Here is a 13,668-nt window from a genome sequence, read left to right on the forward strand (position 1 = left end):
GGCTGCGTGCCAGTGCCAAGCGCGTAGGGGAATGGGTAAATGCATTCCCAGCCCCATCCCAGAGGCTTTTTGCTGGCGTGGGGTGAAACTTCCCACACCTCGTGGGATGGATGCTGCCCAGCCTTGTGCCTGGGTAACCCTGGGGACTTACATGCCGGAGGCTGCTCCCCTCCTCCTGCTCTCTGGATGCCAAACATTGCATTAATTCAAGGAGCCGTGAAAAGTGCTGTGGCTGCATGACCAGGCCCACAGGTGCTGGGGGGGTACAGCTGCCCACGCTGAGTGGGAGGGCACTCAGGTGGATCGGTGCATTGCAAATGTGCTTCACCGGAAAGCATTAAGGTCCTCACCTGGAGCTGCGTGGGAGTCTGGTGGGGCAATTAGGGATGGGAACGGGGGCACGGACAGCACCAGTCCTTTTGGCAGTGGCCGTGGCAGTGCCTGTGTGTCCCCATGTCCTCGGGCTCTCCAGAGCCAGCCCTGCCTGCAGCTGGCACCTCTGCCTCATCACTGGCTGCTCTGGGAGGAAAACAAACAGCATCTGCAGTTCCCCAGTGGGATGGAAAGTTTCACTTGTTGGGGCCTGGCTGGCGCCTTCCCAGCTCAGCAGTCATCAAATACCTCCGCGCAGCACTTGTGTTTCTTTCCTGCTCTTTTCTCACTCTGCTGAGAGGCTTAGGTGAAAAAATTTCCCCTTCAGCCCCATGTTGTCTCAGCCAGGGCACTGGGTGCATTGCCACGCTCAGCAGCGTTCCCTCACCCTGTGCCAGTGACCACAGCGTAGTCCCCAATGTCCTGTGGCTGCCCAGAGCCGTGCAGTGCCGTGGCTTTGTGGCTTTGTCCCAGCATCCTGCCCTGATGTTGGTCCTGTCCTTACCCTGGTGCTTCTGCTCCCTTTCACAACCCCAAAGCCTTTCCTGGGAAGGTTTCTGCAGGCTGGACCTGATCTCTCACCCCTGCTTTTCTCTTGCAGCACCAGTCCCACCAGGCAGAGCCAGACAACCTCAGCCATGCCCTGGGGCTCCTGTGCATGAGGGACAAAGGAGAAGTCGAAGAAGCCCATTGAGACACACCGTGGGATCCCTGTCACCCCTTATGAGGTAGGGGCATCCTGGATAGGCTCAGAGATGGGGTTTCCAAACATCTGCTCCTAATCACATCTGTGGCAGTGGTGCCTCACTTCTTCCCATCCAGATCCCCTCCATCAATTACCCTCTGCAGCCCCATCAAGGCTGGTGAGGAGTGGGATTAACTGAGGAATGGGAGCCCCGCCTCAGGCCAGCCAGATCAGCATCACACAAGTCTCTGTGTCCCCCTCATCCTCACCCTGCAGCAGCCCATCCCAAACCACACAGCCTTCCCCTTTCTGTGGGACAGCAGCACTGGTGTTAAGCCCTGCACGTTTTGGACTGTGCTGGATGGAGGCTGCCCTCTAGTGCCAATGTCCCCAGGGAGCTCATCCCATGGGACACCAAGCTCCTGAGGCCAGTGGTGGGGAGGAGCAGCCACAGGGCACAGGGTATGAGTAGGTCCCTAGGTGCCTTGCCACAAGTCCTGCTGCCTCGTGGCTGCCTTCCAGCAAGACTTTGGCATACACTGGCCGCGTGAAGCAGGACAAGGGGACACCTATCAGCAGGGAGCCCTGGGCAGGTGCCCTTGGTGCTGGTATGTGGATGGAGAGAGGCCAGGGGCCTGAGCATCCATCCCATCAGGAGCCCCCCAGTCCTTAATAGGATTTAGGACTGCTCCCTTGTGCTCAGATGGAATTACCTTTCCCTGCAGACTCGTGAGGCTCTGCCTGGTGTAGCTGGCCTGCAGGGGGGGGGGGGGGACTCACAGGAAGGGATTGTGTAAAGATTTAGCTCTTACCTGTTAAGCCCCCACTCTGTGCACAGGGGATTTTGGTATGCTCTGCCTTGTCCTGCTGGCCCAGAGCCCAGCATGTGCATGCACGTGCTGGAAGGGAATGTTGTGTGTGATTGTGATAGCACCTGAGCTGATCCTGTCACCAAGAGGTGCTGGGGATGCAGCCTTGGGGCTGTCCCCTTGTCTGGGATGCCTCAGTGCTGCCCTGGAGGGGCTCCCAGGTATCTGTGAGAGATCAGAGGAGAGCGATGTTCATTCCTCCCAGTGAGGGAGAAATGCTCACAGCGTTTCCCTTCTCTCTGGGGTCCCCCTCGGGCAGAGCCCCATTAACATTAGTGCTCCTGCTGGCGTTTCCGCACCGACGCACTCACCCTGCAGAGAACAGCAGGAGGGGATACAGCAATAAAGCCATAGCTCCCTCCCCCCATTCACTCCCTGCTCCCCCCCCACAGCCTGCCACCCACCCAAGATGGCATCCAGCAACAAAAACGGGAGCAGCCGCTCCAGCAGCAGCCGCCTGCAGAGCAAGAAGCCCCCCAACCTCTCCATCGTCATCCCCCCACCCCGGGAGGCAGAGGAGGACGGTGCCCGCAAGGAGGTGAGCTCTGGGGGGCACCCCTCCATCCCACGTGGGGTCTGTTGTACCCATTGCTACTCTCCATGCTCTGTAATCCTGTGCTCTGCCTCCCAGCCCTCCAAAGTGCCCATCTATAGGAAGAGCAAGAGCCTGCAGGAGCCACGCTCGAAGGGATGTGAGAGCTCGGAGCGGCGGCCGGGCTTTCGCCGGCAGACATCCTTGTCCCAGAGCATCCGCAAGTGAGGGTTTGGGGGGGGTGGGAGTGTCCGTGGCAGGGCTGTGGGAGCCAGCCCAAGGGAAAGCCTCAGAGGGTGCCACGTGGCTCAGCTGTGGGCTGCCCACAGGAGAGAACGGGTTGGGGAAAATGCCTTAGTGCTGCAGGAGCAAATGCTTCGAGGTGTGTGCATCCTGTTGGAGGATATCTCAGCTCAGCTTAGCGGGGCAGCAACCCATCTGCCCCATCCCACAGAGCTGTCAGCTCAGAACTGTGCCAGGCTGCAATGGAGGAGGGCGGGGTGGGACGGTGCCACCAGGGGACTGAGCGGGTGACGAGTAAATCCATCTCATGGCCAGGGGCACTGAATCCATCTCATGGCCAGGGGCACTGAATCCATCTCATGGCCAGGGGCACTGAATCCATCTCATGGCCAGGGGCACGGCGGAATGGTTCGGTGTCAGCGGCGACTGGGAGGGGAAGCGGCAGCACTGGCAGCGCCGGAGCTTGCAGCACTGCAGCATGAGGTACGGCAAGCTGAAGGCTGCGTACCGTGACATGGAGCTGCCCAGCCAGGAGGTGCCCTCCTTCCAGGGCACCGAGTCACCCAAACCAGCCAAGATGCCCAAGGTACAGCTCGGGGCACGGGGGCCGCCCACCGACCCGTCCTCACAACCATCACCAACGCCCCTCTCCCTGTTGCAGATCGTGGACCCGCTGGCCAGGGGCCGGCCCTTCCGCCACCCCGACGACACCGACCGTCCCCATACGCCCCACCACGTCCTGCCCCCGCTCACCCCTGGTGTCACATCTCTGGCATCCCTGGGCAGTGCCCGCTCCGGATACGGCCGCCTGCCGCGCCGCAAGAGGCAGTCAGTGGCACACATGAGCTTCAGGGCGGCCGCTGCGCTGCTCCGCGTGAGTGCTGGGGAAGGGGATCGTCCTCCTGGCTCGCTCCTCAGCCCTCTGCTGCCATCATTTCTTGGCTTTTTGCTTTGCACGAAGACTGCTGTTGTGCTCAGTTGCGAGGGGGAGGTTGCAGGTTTTAACCTTAAAAAGAGAAGTTTTGGTGGAAACTGGACCAGAAAGTGGAACTGTTTTGCGTGCCATCCCTCGAAAATGGCAGCTTTTGGTTCCAACAACTTTTTGCTGCAGGGAAAGTTTCTCCAGTGCTTTCTATCACCTGGGGAGTCCCCTGCAAACCTTGGGGACAAGTCTGTGGGGCAGAGACCAAAAAGGGGATTTAGAATTGTGCCACCTGGCATGGCCATGGCACAGCACTGATGGCTCTCAGGAGCAACAGGGAGCCGTGTAACCTCTGCACAGGGCCATGGTTGGCATTTAAAGTTTGCCACCACTTGCTGGGCTTTTGGGGAGGCTGTGACAAAGCCCCCCAACTTTCTGCAGTGCTGGGAATGTTCCTTAGTTGTGTTCCTTACCCTCTGTTATGGGAACTGCTGAATCACGGCCTGAACCACTGATGGATCACCTGAGGTGAGCACTGAGTCAGCCTCAGGAGCACAGGTGAAGGCAATGCACCTGTGCGACCAGAAGGGGTGGAGTCTGAATCCACCTCTCCCAGACCCCACTTAAGGGCTGAGCACCACTGGGGAAGGATCTCTTGTTGGAGATCCCTCCTTTGGAGTTTCCTATCATGAGCCTAGGACATGGGTGAGCATTTCTCTTTATTTTGATTGTCTCTTTCCATCTCGATAATCTTTCTAATTACACCATCTATAAAACATCTTGACTGACAGTACCATTCTTTATTATGTTTTGTTTCACACCTTACACCCTCTTTTGCTCCCTCTGCCGTAGGGTCGCTCTGCCTTGGAGCCTCTGGCTGAGAAACAGAGGAGCACCAAGAGGAGCTTCATGTACCCCAGCTTCATGGATGAGGATGTGGATATCGCTGACACTCTGGACTCCTCCTTCTTCAGTAAGGCAAGCGCTGTTCCAGGCTGGCTGCTGGAGCTGGGGGGGTCACAGTGCCCCACGTGGGACAGAGGCTCACTGGGCAGCCCTCTTTGTCCCATCCCCTTTGCTCTTAGTATGGTCCAGGGTCAGTTTCTTACCCAGCTGGGGTTTGGGCTGAATTTAGGGCTATGTATGCCAAGGGCCCCTGGTGTCTGTGCTCTGAGCTGCCCCGAGAGCACAGGCATCAGTTGGTGTTGTGCCCAGAGCTGCAGGGACTCGGTGATGATCAGTGGTGGTGGGAAGGCATCATGGGCGCTTTGTAAGTGCTGGAATGTGTGGTCAGTGGGATGACAGTAGGGTCCCCCTCTCTTCCGTGCTCCTTCCAGATGGACACACACGACGAGATGTACTCCATGCCGGATGATGTCTTCGAGTCACCACCACTCTCGGCCACGTATCTGCGCATGCACTCAGTGGGGGAGGACATCAGGGCATCCCCAGAGGTGGAGCAGACTGCACTGTGAGTGCCAACCCCAAGCCCCCTGCCCTGACTCCCCCAGCCAACAAGATGTCCACCAGTCCCCGCTGTAGGGCACATCCAGCACGCTGCGATGAGGACAAAGCCAAGAGATTCCCCCAGCCCCTATTCCAGGGCATCTCAGGATGGGTGGGGTTGCCTGTGGGCTGTTACCTCGCTGATAGATTTCTCTTCCCACAGACACGAGGGTGCCCGGCTCGCTGCTGCCTCGAGCAGCCCGGCCCCACAGCGGGGCAGGCGCATCGCTTCCAAAGTGAAGCACTTCGCCTTCGACCGCAAGAAACGCTACTACGGACTGGGGGTGGTGGGGCAGTGTCTGAACAGGACGTACCGCCGCAGCCTCAGCAGCATCGTGCAGTCACAGCTGGAGATCACTGACAGTCACCGGTGAGGGCACAGCTTGCAGCCCACCGGGCTCAGCCCCGCTCCCTGGGGCTCCCCAGCTGCCGTTTGGATCTGTGTCTCCATCAGAGTGGGCTTTAGGGGCTGCTCTCCCTGGGTTACTGCAGCATCCTTGTGCTGGCTGTGGGTCGTGACCCTGTCCCCTTTGCTCCCCAGGCCGTATTTCACCTACTGGATCACCTTTGTCCACATCCTCATCACCTTGCTGGTCATCTGCACGTATGGCATCGCTCCCATTGGCTTCACCCAGCATGTGACGACAGAGTTAGTAAGTTTAAGAGCTACCAGCTGGGTCTGTCCCCTCCTGGGTGGCTGGCTCCTGAATGCTGGCCTCAAGCATATAGTGGGGCTAATCCTGCTGGGGTGAGGGATGCAGCCCCCTGGGGATAAAAGGGCTCAGCCCCTGCAGGGGGTAGGAGAGGAGGTGGCCCCGTGGGGCTGTGGATCCGCAGCTGGCTGTGTGACCCTGGTCTCATTCTGCAGGTGCTGAGGAACAAAGGTGTGTATGAAAGTGTCAAGTACATCCAGCAGGAGAACTTCTGGATTGGGCCCAGCTCGGTAAGCAGTTTGCCATCCTGAGCCGGGGGGGCTCTCAGGGTGCTCTCTTCTCTTCTCCCCTATCTACACAGCAATAATCTCAGTCCCAGCCTGCTGCCCTGCTCCTCAGTTCCCCGTCTCTGAGCTTCTCCTGCCTTCTCCTGGGGCTCTGCAGCGCTCCCCAAAGCCAAAGCGTCGCCGTGAGATGCTTGGCAGAGACTCTGTCCCCTCCCCACCCTCCATCCGTTTTGAGTGGGCTCTCATGGGGTCAGTAGTGTGGGAAGAGAGGTGGGGATGGAGCATCCTCTCCTTCCAGATCGACCTGATCCACCTGGGAGCCAAGTTCTCCCCCTGCATCCGCAAGGACCGCCAGGTGGAGCGGCTCATCCAGCGCGAGCGGGACCGGGAGCGTAACTCCGGCTGCTGCGTCCAGAACGACAAATCAGGCTGCATCCAGACACTGCCACAGGACTGCTCGGTGCGGGCACGGGGTGCACCCGGGGCAGAGCAGTGCCCGCGTGCCCACGCTCTGAGCATCTCTGTCCCTGCAGGAAACGCTGGCGACGTTCATCAAGTGGCCCAACAACAACACACCGACCTTGGGCTCTGCTGAGAGGCGCACGTCGGGGGCTGTGTGCCACCAGGACCCCAGGTGGGTTTGTGTGGGGGTGGGTTTGCAGCTCGAATGCCTTGGTTTGGCCAGGGGGTTGGAGGCTCTTCCATGCCTTAGCGCAGTGATGAGGGAAAGGGAATTGGAGGTGAGGTCTGTTGTAAATGAAAGCCACACGAGGAGCATCGCTGTCCTGAGCTTGGCCCTGCCTGCCCTGATCCCTGGGCTGAGAGAAGCAGGGACGTGCCGCATGAATCAAGGGGACACTCAGTGAAGTGATCTGGCTGCAGTGTGTTTTGCTGCATGATGCTGAGCATGCAAGGATCTCCCTGAGTCCAGGGAACCTTAGAGGAGGGGGCTGCAGGTCGCCTGCCTTGTGCCTGGCCTCAAGTTGGGGGGATGTGGTTGTGCTCGGGGAGACCCTCAGTGACCCCGGCATCCTCCTCCTGTCACCAGGACGTGTGAAGAGCCAGCCTCAAACCCCCCCCACGTGTGGCCAGACGACATCACCAAGTGGCCGGTAAGAGCCCACAGAGAGGTGCCTGCCATCCATCCCTCTCTGCAGGAGCTGTGGGGGCTGTGGGAGGCTCTTAGCAGCTTTCCCACTGCAGCTCCTCTTCCTTGTAGATCTGCACCTATGAGACCAAAACCAACCACACGGGCCTCCCGCACATGGACTGCCAGATCAAAGGCAGGCCCTGCTGCATCGGCACCAAGGGCAGGTGAGCTGCAGCCAGCAGGCACCACGCCTGGGCAGGCTGGGCAGTGTTCCCTCCTGGTGCTTCTTGATGCCCCCTCATTGGTGTCCTGAGTTGTGTCAGGGATAGAGGGAGACCCTGGGGTTGAGGGTGGGACAGGTGGTGACAGCAGGACCGTGCACTGTGGGGGTGCTTGGAGCAGGGAGTGCACCCTGCCCCAGGTGAGCCTGCTGCCTGCCCTCTGCCCAGCTGTGAGATCACCACGCGGGAGTACTGCGAGTTCATGCACGGCTACTTCCACGAGGAGGCAACGCTGTGCTCACAGGTGAAGGGCTGTGGGGGAGTGCGGGGGGCTTGGGATGAGCAGCCTGGCCTGGCATCACTGCGCTGGCACTGGCAGGATGGGCTGCCACCCCATCACCTCCCAACCTCCTCTGCCTTGCCAGGTGCACTGCCTGGATGAAGTCTGTGGCCTCCTGCCCTTCCTCAACCCGGAGGTCCCCGACCAGATCTACCGCCTGTGGCTGTCCCTGTTCCTGCATGCAGGGTGAGGGCAGGGTGTGGGCACCAAGGGTCACTAGGGACAGCAGCATCCTTTAGGACAGCTTGACGGTGGTCTGGTGGGCTGGGAGGGGAGATGGGGGAGCACTCCTGAGCTACAGCAATGCATGCTGTCAATGGGAGGACAGTTTTGTGAGCTGTCTCATGTGTGAGCAGTGGGTGGGGAGCGCTGGGCAGGGGCTGTGGCAGGGTGGGGGTCTAACACAGATCCTCCGCCCCCAGCATCATCCACTGCCTGGTGTCGGTGACCTTCCAGATGACGGTGCTGCGGGACCTGGAGAAGCTGGCAGGCTGGCTACGCATCTCCATCATCTTCATCCTCAGTGGCATCACAGGCAACCTGGCCAGTGCCATCTTCCTGCCATACAGAGCAGAGGTGAGGGTGACTTTTAGGTGGGAGGAGGGGCTCTCCCTATAACTCTGCCCCCCCCCCCTAGATAAGCTCTGTGCTGGGCACTGAGTAAATGTGCTTGTGTGCATGGAGAGTATCATCCTGAGCTTCATAAGGAGTGGGCTGCAGAGCCCAGCACGGAGATCTCACCCTCAGCAGGTTTTGCCATGCATGGGTCTCTGCCCCACGTGTGGGGCTGGCATGGGCTGTGTGCCCCACGTGTCAGCGTGCGTGTAGGCGGGCAGATGGCTAATCTGCTGGCAGTGGAGCCTGTGGGCTTTAGAGGGGATCATGCCAAGCACCCTAATCCCCCCTGCTGTGGTGGGATGGGGGGGGGGGGGAGGCAGCCAGCTCTGCCAGAACAGCCCTGGGGATCCCCACAGCCAATGAGGGGAGAACCCTGAGGGATGTGGGGACATAGCTGGGTGACACGTGTGGGGTCTGACTCCTTGCAGGTGGGCCCTGCTGGCTCGCAGTTTGGTTTACTGGCCTGCCTCTTCGTGGAGCTCTTCCAGAGCTGGCAGGCACTGGAGAAGCCGTGGAAAGCCTTGTTCAACCTCTCTGGCATCGTCCTTTTCCTCTTCGTCTGCGGCCTCCTGCCCTGGATCGACAACATTGCCCACCTCTTTGGCTTCCTCAGCGGCCTGCTGCTCTCCTTCGCCTTCCTGCCCTACATCACCTTTGGCACGATGGACAAGTACCGCAAGCGGGCCATGATCATCGTGTCCCTGCTGGTCTTCCTGGGCCTCTTTGCCTCGCTGTTCATCTGGCTGTACGTCTACCCCATCAACTGGCGCTGGATCGAGTACCTCACCTGCCTGCCCTTCACCAGCAAGTTCTGCGAGAAGTACGAGCTGGAGCAGGTCCTGCACTGACCCACGGAGGGGCTGTGGGGCTGGAGCTGGCCTGCTCGCTGCTCCGTGCCCTGCCAGCCCTGGGGACAGGCCCACAGCCTGTGGGGTGAGGCAGCAACGGGGCCCCGCAGTGCCAATCCTACTGTGAAATCAACCCCCTTTTTGCAGGGGCACTTTTGTACCTATGGTTCTTTGCCGTGTGCATCACCTTGGGGATGCGTGGGGCCTATGGGGACTGTGGCCACACTCTGACTCGTCCCTTTCTCCAACTTTCCCTGACCTGTCCCAGTGGGATGGGGTCCCCTGGCACTTCTCAGCCCTGGGATTTTTAATTTTGGGAGGCTGGAGGTGTTTTCCTGAATGGGGCTGTGTGGGGGACCCTGGTGGTTTCCCCAGCAGAGGGCTCTGGAGACTTCTTTTGCAGCTCTGACACTCAGAGCTGTGGATTGAAGGTATTTTTCAGCCCGGTGTTTGCTCCCCAGGGGCTCAGGAGCAAGGCTGTGCTCCTTGCTGGGTGGGGGGGTGGGATTGGGGTGCTGCTTTTTCCCCTCATCTCAGTGAGGTTCCTGCTGGAAGTGGAGCACCATGCTGGGATGTACGCATGGAAGGAAGCGCTCCAGTGGTTTTGTTCAGCTCCTTCTGAATCCCTGGGGTGAGGCAGGGCTTGGCTTCTCAGGACACCCCCAGGTGCTGGGGTCTGAGCCCCACGTGCCCCCCCCCGCTCTGCCGCAGGCCGGCTGCAGCCCCACTCCCTGCTCCTCCGGTGCTGTTCCAGCCAAAGATTGGCACCTCACTTCAGTTGTCTTTTTGATACTTGTTTTGGTTTTGTTTAAAAAAAAAACACACGAACTGTGGAATTTTTTTCCCCCTGAATAAATTTCTACCTGTATTTAATGAGATCCACGAAGCTTCAGACCTTTGGTGCTTCTGGTGGGGAGATTAGGCAGCAGTCAGTAGGGCCGGCCCTGCTCTGTGTGGGAATGCTCTCCCCATACCCCTGTACAACTCCCTCCTGGGGTGGGGATTTGAGAACAGTTCCCTTGGCTGAAGCAGAACGACCCATGGAGCCTCCATCCCCTGTCCAAGGGCAGCATCGCCCTGAGTGCGTGTCCCACCCTCTATCAGTTACCCTGGGGTAGATCTGCCCCATCTCCCTTAAGGCTGAGATACCCCAAAAGGCCGTGGATGGCTCCGGGCTGCCTGGCTGGACCCATGTGTGCTTGGAGCTGAGGGCAAAAACAGGCAGGTGTGTAGAAAACAACCAGCACATCTTTATTTCACAACAGACCAAGGCATTTGCAGAGTGCTCTTCCTGGGCAGGTGATGTCTGCGTGCAGCAGTGGGCCCCACAGGGAGGATCCCAGCTGTGCGATTCAGGGTGGCCACAGGTGGAGGGCACTCTGAGGGTCCCACTGCTGGGAATGCACCCATGGATGGGGGGTGGCTGCAGGGGCCGCTCAGAGCAGGGCTTGGCTTCCACTGAGCTCGTGCATGGTGGTGGGGTGTGCTGGGTGGACGCCCCCTGGGCTGAGGCTGAAGGCTTTCAGGCTCTGCTGAGGCTCTCAGACTTTCTATCCCTAATGCAATCCCTGGGGTCTCAGCCCTCCTGGGGTCCCCTTTGCATCCCCAGCCATAGAGGTGGGGGGGGGGGGGGTGCAGGCTCGGTGCTTGCAGGCTGGATGTTTCCCCAGCCCTGGGAGAGGGAGGCACAGGGACGAGCTGGGGCCAGCAGGGAAAGATGCACAGCCACGCTGGGGCCGGAGAGCGCTCGCAGCGTTTACCACGCCGTACCTCCCTCCCCCCCCCCGAACCTCCCTCCACGCATCGAGGCTGGAGCAGAGCGGGGACGCTCAGCAGCCGCTGTTCCTGCGCATGAAGGCGTGGCCGCGCACCTCGTGCTGCATCTCGGTGAAGGCCAACGCGCCCACCGTCACCTGGCAGGGCCCCAGCGCCTCGAAGCCGCACTTCTCATAGAAGGGCACGAGGAAACCTTCGCACATGAGCACGGCGCGGCGGGCGCAGGGCAGGCAGCGCAGGTACTGCAGGTACCGCCACATCAGGATGGAGCCCTTGCCCTGCTGCCGGGAGGTGCGGTGCACGGCCAGCACGTGGATGTGCACCGCTGTGCCCCGCGGTTTGTGCAGGGTCAGTGCCGCCTGCGGGGAGGGAACGGGGCCGTTAGTGGGGCCGTCACGCGGGGCAGCACGAGTCCCTGCTCCCGGGGCTCGGCTCCTACCTGGCTGAGCCTGTCCTGGTCCCAGAGGGAGCCGATGATGAAGGCCACCAGCCGCCCTTCCTCGAACCAGCCGAGGGACAGCTCCGGGCACAGCGTCAGGAAGTGGCGGATCTCATCCAGGTGCAGCGGGCAGTCACCGGAGACGGAGATGAAGGCTGCAAGGGGGCGGCGGTGAGCGCCCAGCGCGGGCGGCGGGGTGGGGTGGGACGGGGACAGGCAGCCCCTTACCTTCCCTCTCGATTTCAAACACGCTGACGGCGTCCTCGGGGCTGAGGCAGCGGAACTCGCTGGCGGGCAGCGTGTGCCGGCGCTGGCGCCCAGGAGAACTCCGGGAGCCCTGCAGGTGAGCGGGCTTCAGGAACGGCAAGGCGCTGAGCACCGGCATCCTGCTCCGCTCCGCTCCTGGCTGCGTCTGTCTGGGACGGCTCCGTCAGCTCCGGGCCCCTGCGGCGTCACGGCACCTTTAATTTCAGCCAATCTCTTCCAGAGCTCTTAGCTGGAGAAAATACCGGTTGATCACATGCGGGATTAGGCCGTCAGCCATCCTTTTGCTATATATACGTGTGTGTGTATAGGTACTTACAACAAACACCCACCCACGGTGACCCTGCCGACTCCGCTGGGAGCTGTGCACAGCGGCCAAGCTGAGCCCCAGGGGCTCTGCGCTGAGGGTCTGGGCAGTGGGATGGGGCCAGGCATCTTGTCCCTGTCCAGGGGATGAGGGTGATGTTGGTGCCATGTGTGCACCGGAGATGACCAGCCTGGAGCTGCGTCAGGGGATCAGGTTGGGGATTAAGAAAGGTTCTGCATCAGCAGGTGCTGGGCGTGGAGCAGCTCCCCGGGCAGCGGGCACGGCACTGAGCTGCCAGAGCTCAGCGAGCAGTGGGACTCCTTTCCATCCCAGGCTTTGTGTGATTCTGTGTCATGCAATACGAGGCAGCTCACGTTGCTGGGGGTTTGTTTGCTTTTCCAGCTTGCCCATGGGTGGACACTTAAGTCATGGCTGTGCTGGAAAGCCTGGCTGAGATGGGCCAGCAGTCAGGACAAGCCCATCTGCAGCTGCTCCAGTGCCTGTGGTCACAACCACTCCAAGGCTGGGAGGTCCCCATGTGCTGCCAGGGTGCCCTTGCTGAACAAATGTGGGACTGGATGCTGTAAATGCTTGTGTAGAAGTTTGCTCAGGAGAGCAGTCCTCTAGTGTTCCCCTGCAAGGAAAAGCAGAGCCCCAGGTGTTGCTCAGAGAGCCTTTATGGGTTCCATAGCCATACCCCAGGATGGTCCCTGCTGCTCTGACCCATCCATCACCACCCACCCTACACAGCCTGGCCACGTCCCTCTGCTTGGGTCAGATTCTACATCGTAAACCCGTCTCATGTTTCATGCCCAATCAAATCAAGTTAATAAACCCAGAGAGAAGTGCAACCCGAGCACCCTTGGCCCGTGGGCAGGAATAGTGGCAGCAGCTCCCAGCCAAGTGGGAGCCACTGGTCAGCCAGTATTCAAAGCAATTTGCTGCAAAGCCAGCATGGAGCCAGGTCATTTCTGATTACTGTTCAAGAGGTGCTGGCTTTCCCTGCTAATTATAGGCTTGCCTCCAGCTAATAGGATTTATAGAAACAAAAGCATTACCAGCACAAGTGTTGTGCAGGGCAGAGCCAGAGGGAGCTGGGAATTTTCCATCTGAAAAGGATGAGGGCCGGGTGCTGGAAGCAGTGAGATGGGGGTGTTGCTGAGATTCCCTTTCACTGAATTGCTAGGTTAGCAGTGGATTTGCTCTCTGGGCACTAGGCTAGATGAGGGAAATATTTAGCATCCCTCATACGCCAGTTCTCATCACCAAGGGGTAAGTGCAAGACAAACCAACACGTGCTGGGCATGAGCGCTTCGTGCTCCCATGGGTGGGATGGGAGCAAAGTGATGGGATTTTTGTAGCATTCATTACTTGTTATCAGGTGCCAGATCTGCTCACCCCGCTGACTGGATCGGGGCTCTGCAGCAGGCTGGAGTGGCTCAGACCCCTTCCTGTACTTACAGAAACATTTTAGCACCTCAACACAACAGCCCGAGCAGAAGTGCTGTGGGGAGCTCATTCTTGAGTCTTTTCCCCTCCAGCACTTCAGGCAACCCAGGTCACACGGCCAGCAGGCTGCTAGAGTTGTGTTTCTTTTCTGAAAATGAGCTTTTGCTTTTTGCTCAGCTTCTCAGCTCCCTGCACACACAAAGGTCTTTGGCATGCAGGGAACGTGCACACTGAGATGGCTGCAGGT

The 13,668-nt window shown here is 59.7% G+C and overlaps 2 protein-coding genes across 5 annotated transcripts; one reads left to right on the forward strand and one right to left on the reverse strand.

Annotated features, from left to right (window-relative positions):
- The first annotated feature begins 1,088 nt into the window (after nt 1–1,088).
- Nucleotides 1,089–9,990, forward strand: RHBDF2 (rhomboid 5 homolog 2). 4 transcript variants are annotated; one of them, XM_065735192.1, is made up of 17 exons: nt 1,089–1,100; nt 2,319–2,682; nt 3,095–3,287; nt 3,363–3,575; nt 4,476–4,601; nt 4,961–5,094; nt 5,293–5,499; nt 5,671–5,782; nt 5,998–6,072; nt 6,368–6,529; nt 6,603–6,703; nt 7,118–7,181; nt 7,289–7,383; nt 7,609–7,684; nt 7,806–7,906; nt 8,143–8,296; nt 8,767–9,990. In XM_065735192.1, the coding sequence occupies exons 2-17, from the start codon at nt 2,336–2,338 to the stop codon at nt 9,184–9,186; spliced, it is 2,580 nt and encodes an 859-aa protein (XP_065591264.1). In that variant the 5' UTR covers nt 1,089–1,100; nt 2,319–2,335; the 3' UTR covers nt 9,187–9,990. The 4 variants fall into 4 exon arrangements, with proteins under 4 accessions (XP_065591264.1, XP_065591265.1, XP_065591263.1 ...); XM_065735193.1 differs by lacking the exon at nt 1,089–1,100 and having other exon boundaries at nt 2,305–2,464; nt 2,558–2,682; XM_065735191.1 differs by lacking the exon at nt 1,089–1,100 and having other exon boundaries at nt 2,305–2,682.
- Nucleotides 9,991–10,971: 981 nt separating this feature from the next.
- AANAT (aralkylamine N-acetyltransferase) lies at nt 10,972–11,786 on the reverse strand. Its single transcript, XM_065735604.1, has 3 exons — nt 11,630–11,786; nt 11,402–11,556; nt 10,972–11,321 (listed from the first exon to the last, which is right to left on the reverse strand). The coding sequence occupies exons 1-3, from the start codon at nt 11,784–11,786 to the stop codon at nt 11,016–11,018; spliced, it is 618 nt and encodes a 205-aa protein (XP_065591676.1). The 3' UTR covers nt 10,972–11,015.
- Between the last annotated feature and the right edge of the window lie 1,882 nt (nt 11,787–13,668).

Source organism: Cyrtonyx montezumae, unplaced genomic scaffold (assembly GCF_038088225.1).
Source record: "Cyrtonyx montezumae isolate F1298 unplaced genomic scaffold, pur_monq_1.0 scaffold_19, whole genome shotgun sequence".
NCBI lineage: Eukaryota > Metazoa > Chordata > Aves > Galliformes > Odontophoridae > Cyrtonyx > Cyrtonyx montezumae.

What these genes read in the sequence shown, in the direction of transcription:
- RHBDF2 (XM_065735192.1), top strand. Translation starts at nt 2,336, where the DNA reads ATGGCATCCAGCAACAAAAACGGGAGCAGCCGCTCCAGCAGCAGCCGC. An exon ending in TGCATCGGCACCAAGGGCAG is followed by an intron (nt 7,384 to 7,608) that starts GTGAGCTGCAGC and finishes CCCTCTGCCCAG; the next exon opens with CTGTGAGATCACCACGCGGG. An exon ending in TCCTGCCATACAGAGCAGAG is followed by an intron (nt 8,297 to 8,766) that starts GTGAGGGTGACT and finishes GACTCCTTGCAG; the next exon opens with GTGGGCCCTGCTGGCTCGCA.
- AANAT (XM_065735604.1), bottom strand. Translation starts at nt 11,786, where the DNA reads ATGCCGGTGCTCAGCGCCTTGCCGTTCCTGAAGCCCGCTCACCTGCAG. An exon ending in GTTTGAAATCGAGAGGGAAG is followed by an intron (nt 11,557 to 11,629) that starts GTAAGGGGCTGC and finishes GCCCCCTTGCAG; the next exon opens with CCTTCATCTCCGTCTCCGGT. An exon ending in ACCAGGACAGGCTCAGCCAG is followed by an intron (nt 11,322 to 11,401) that starts GTAGGAGCCGAG and finishes CCCTCCCCGCAG; the next exon opens with GCGGCACTGACCCTGCACAA.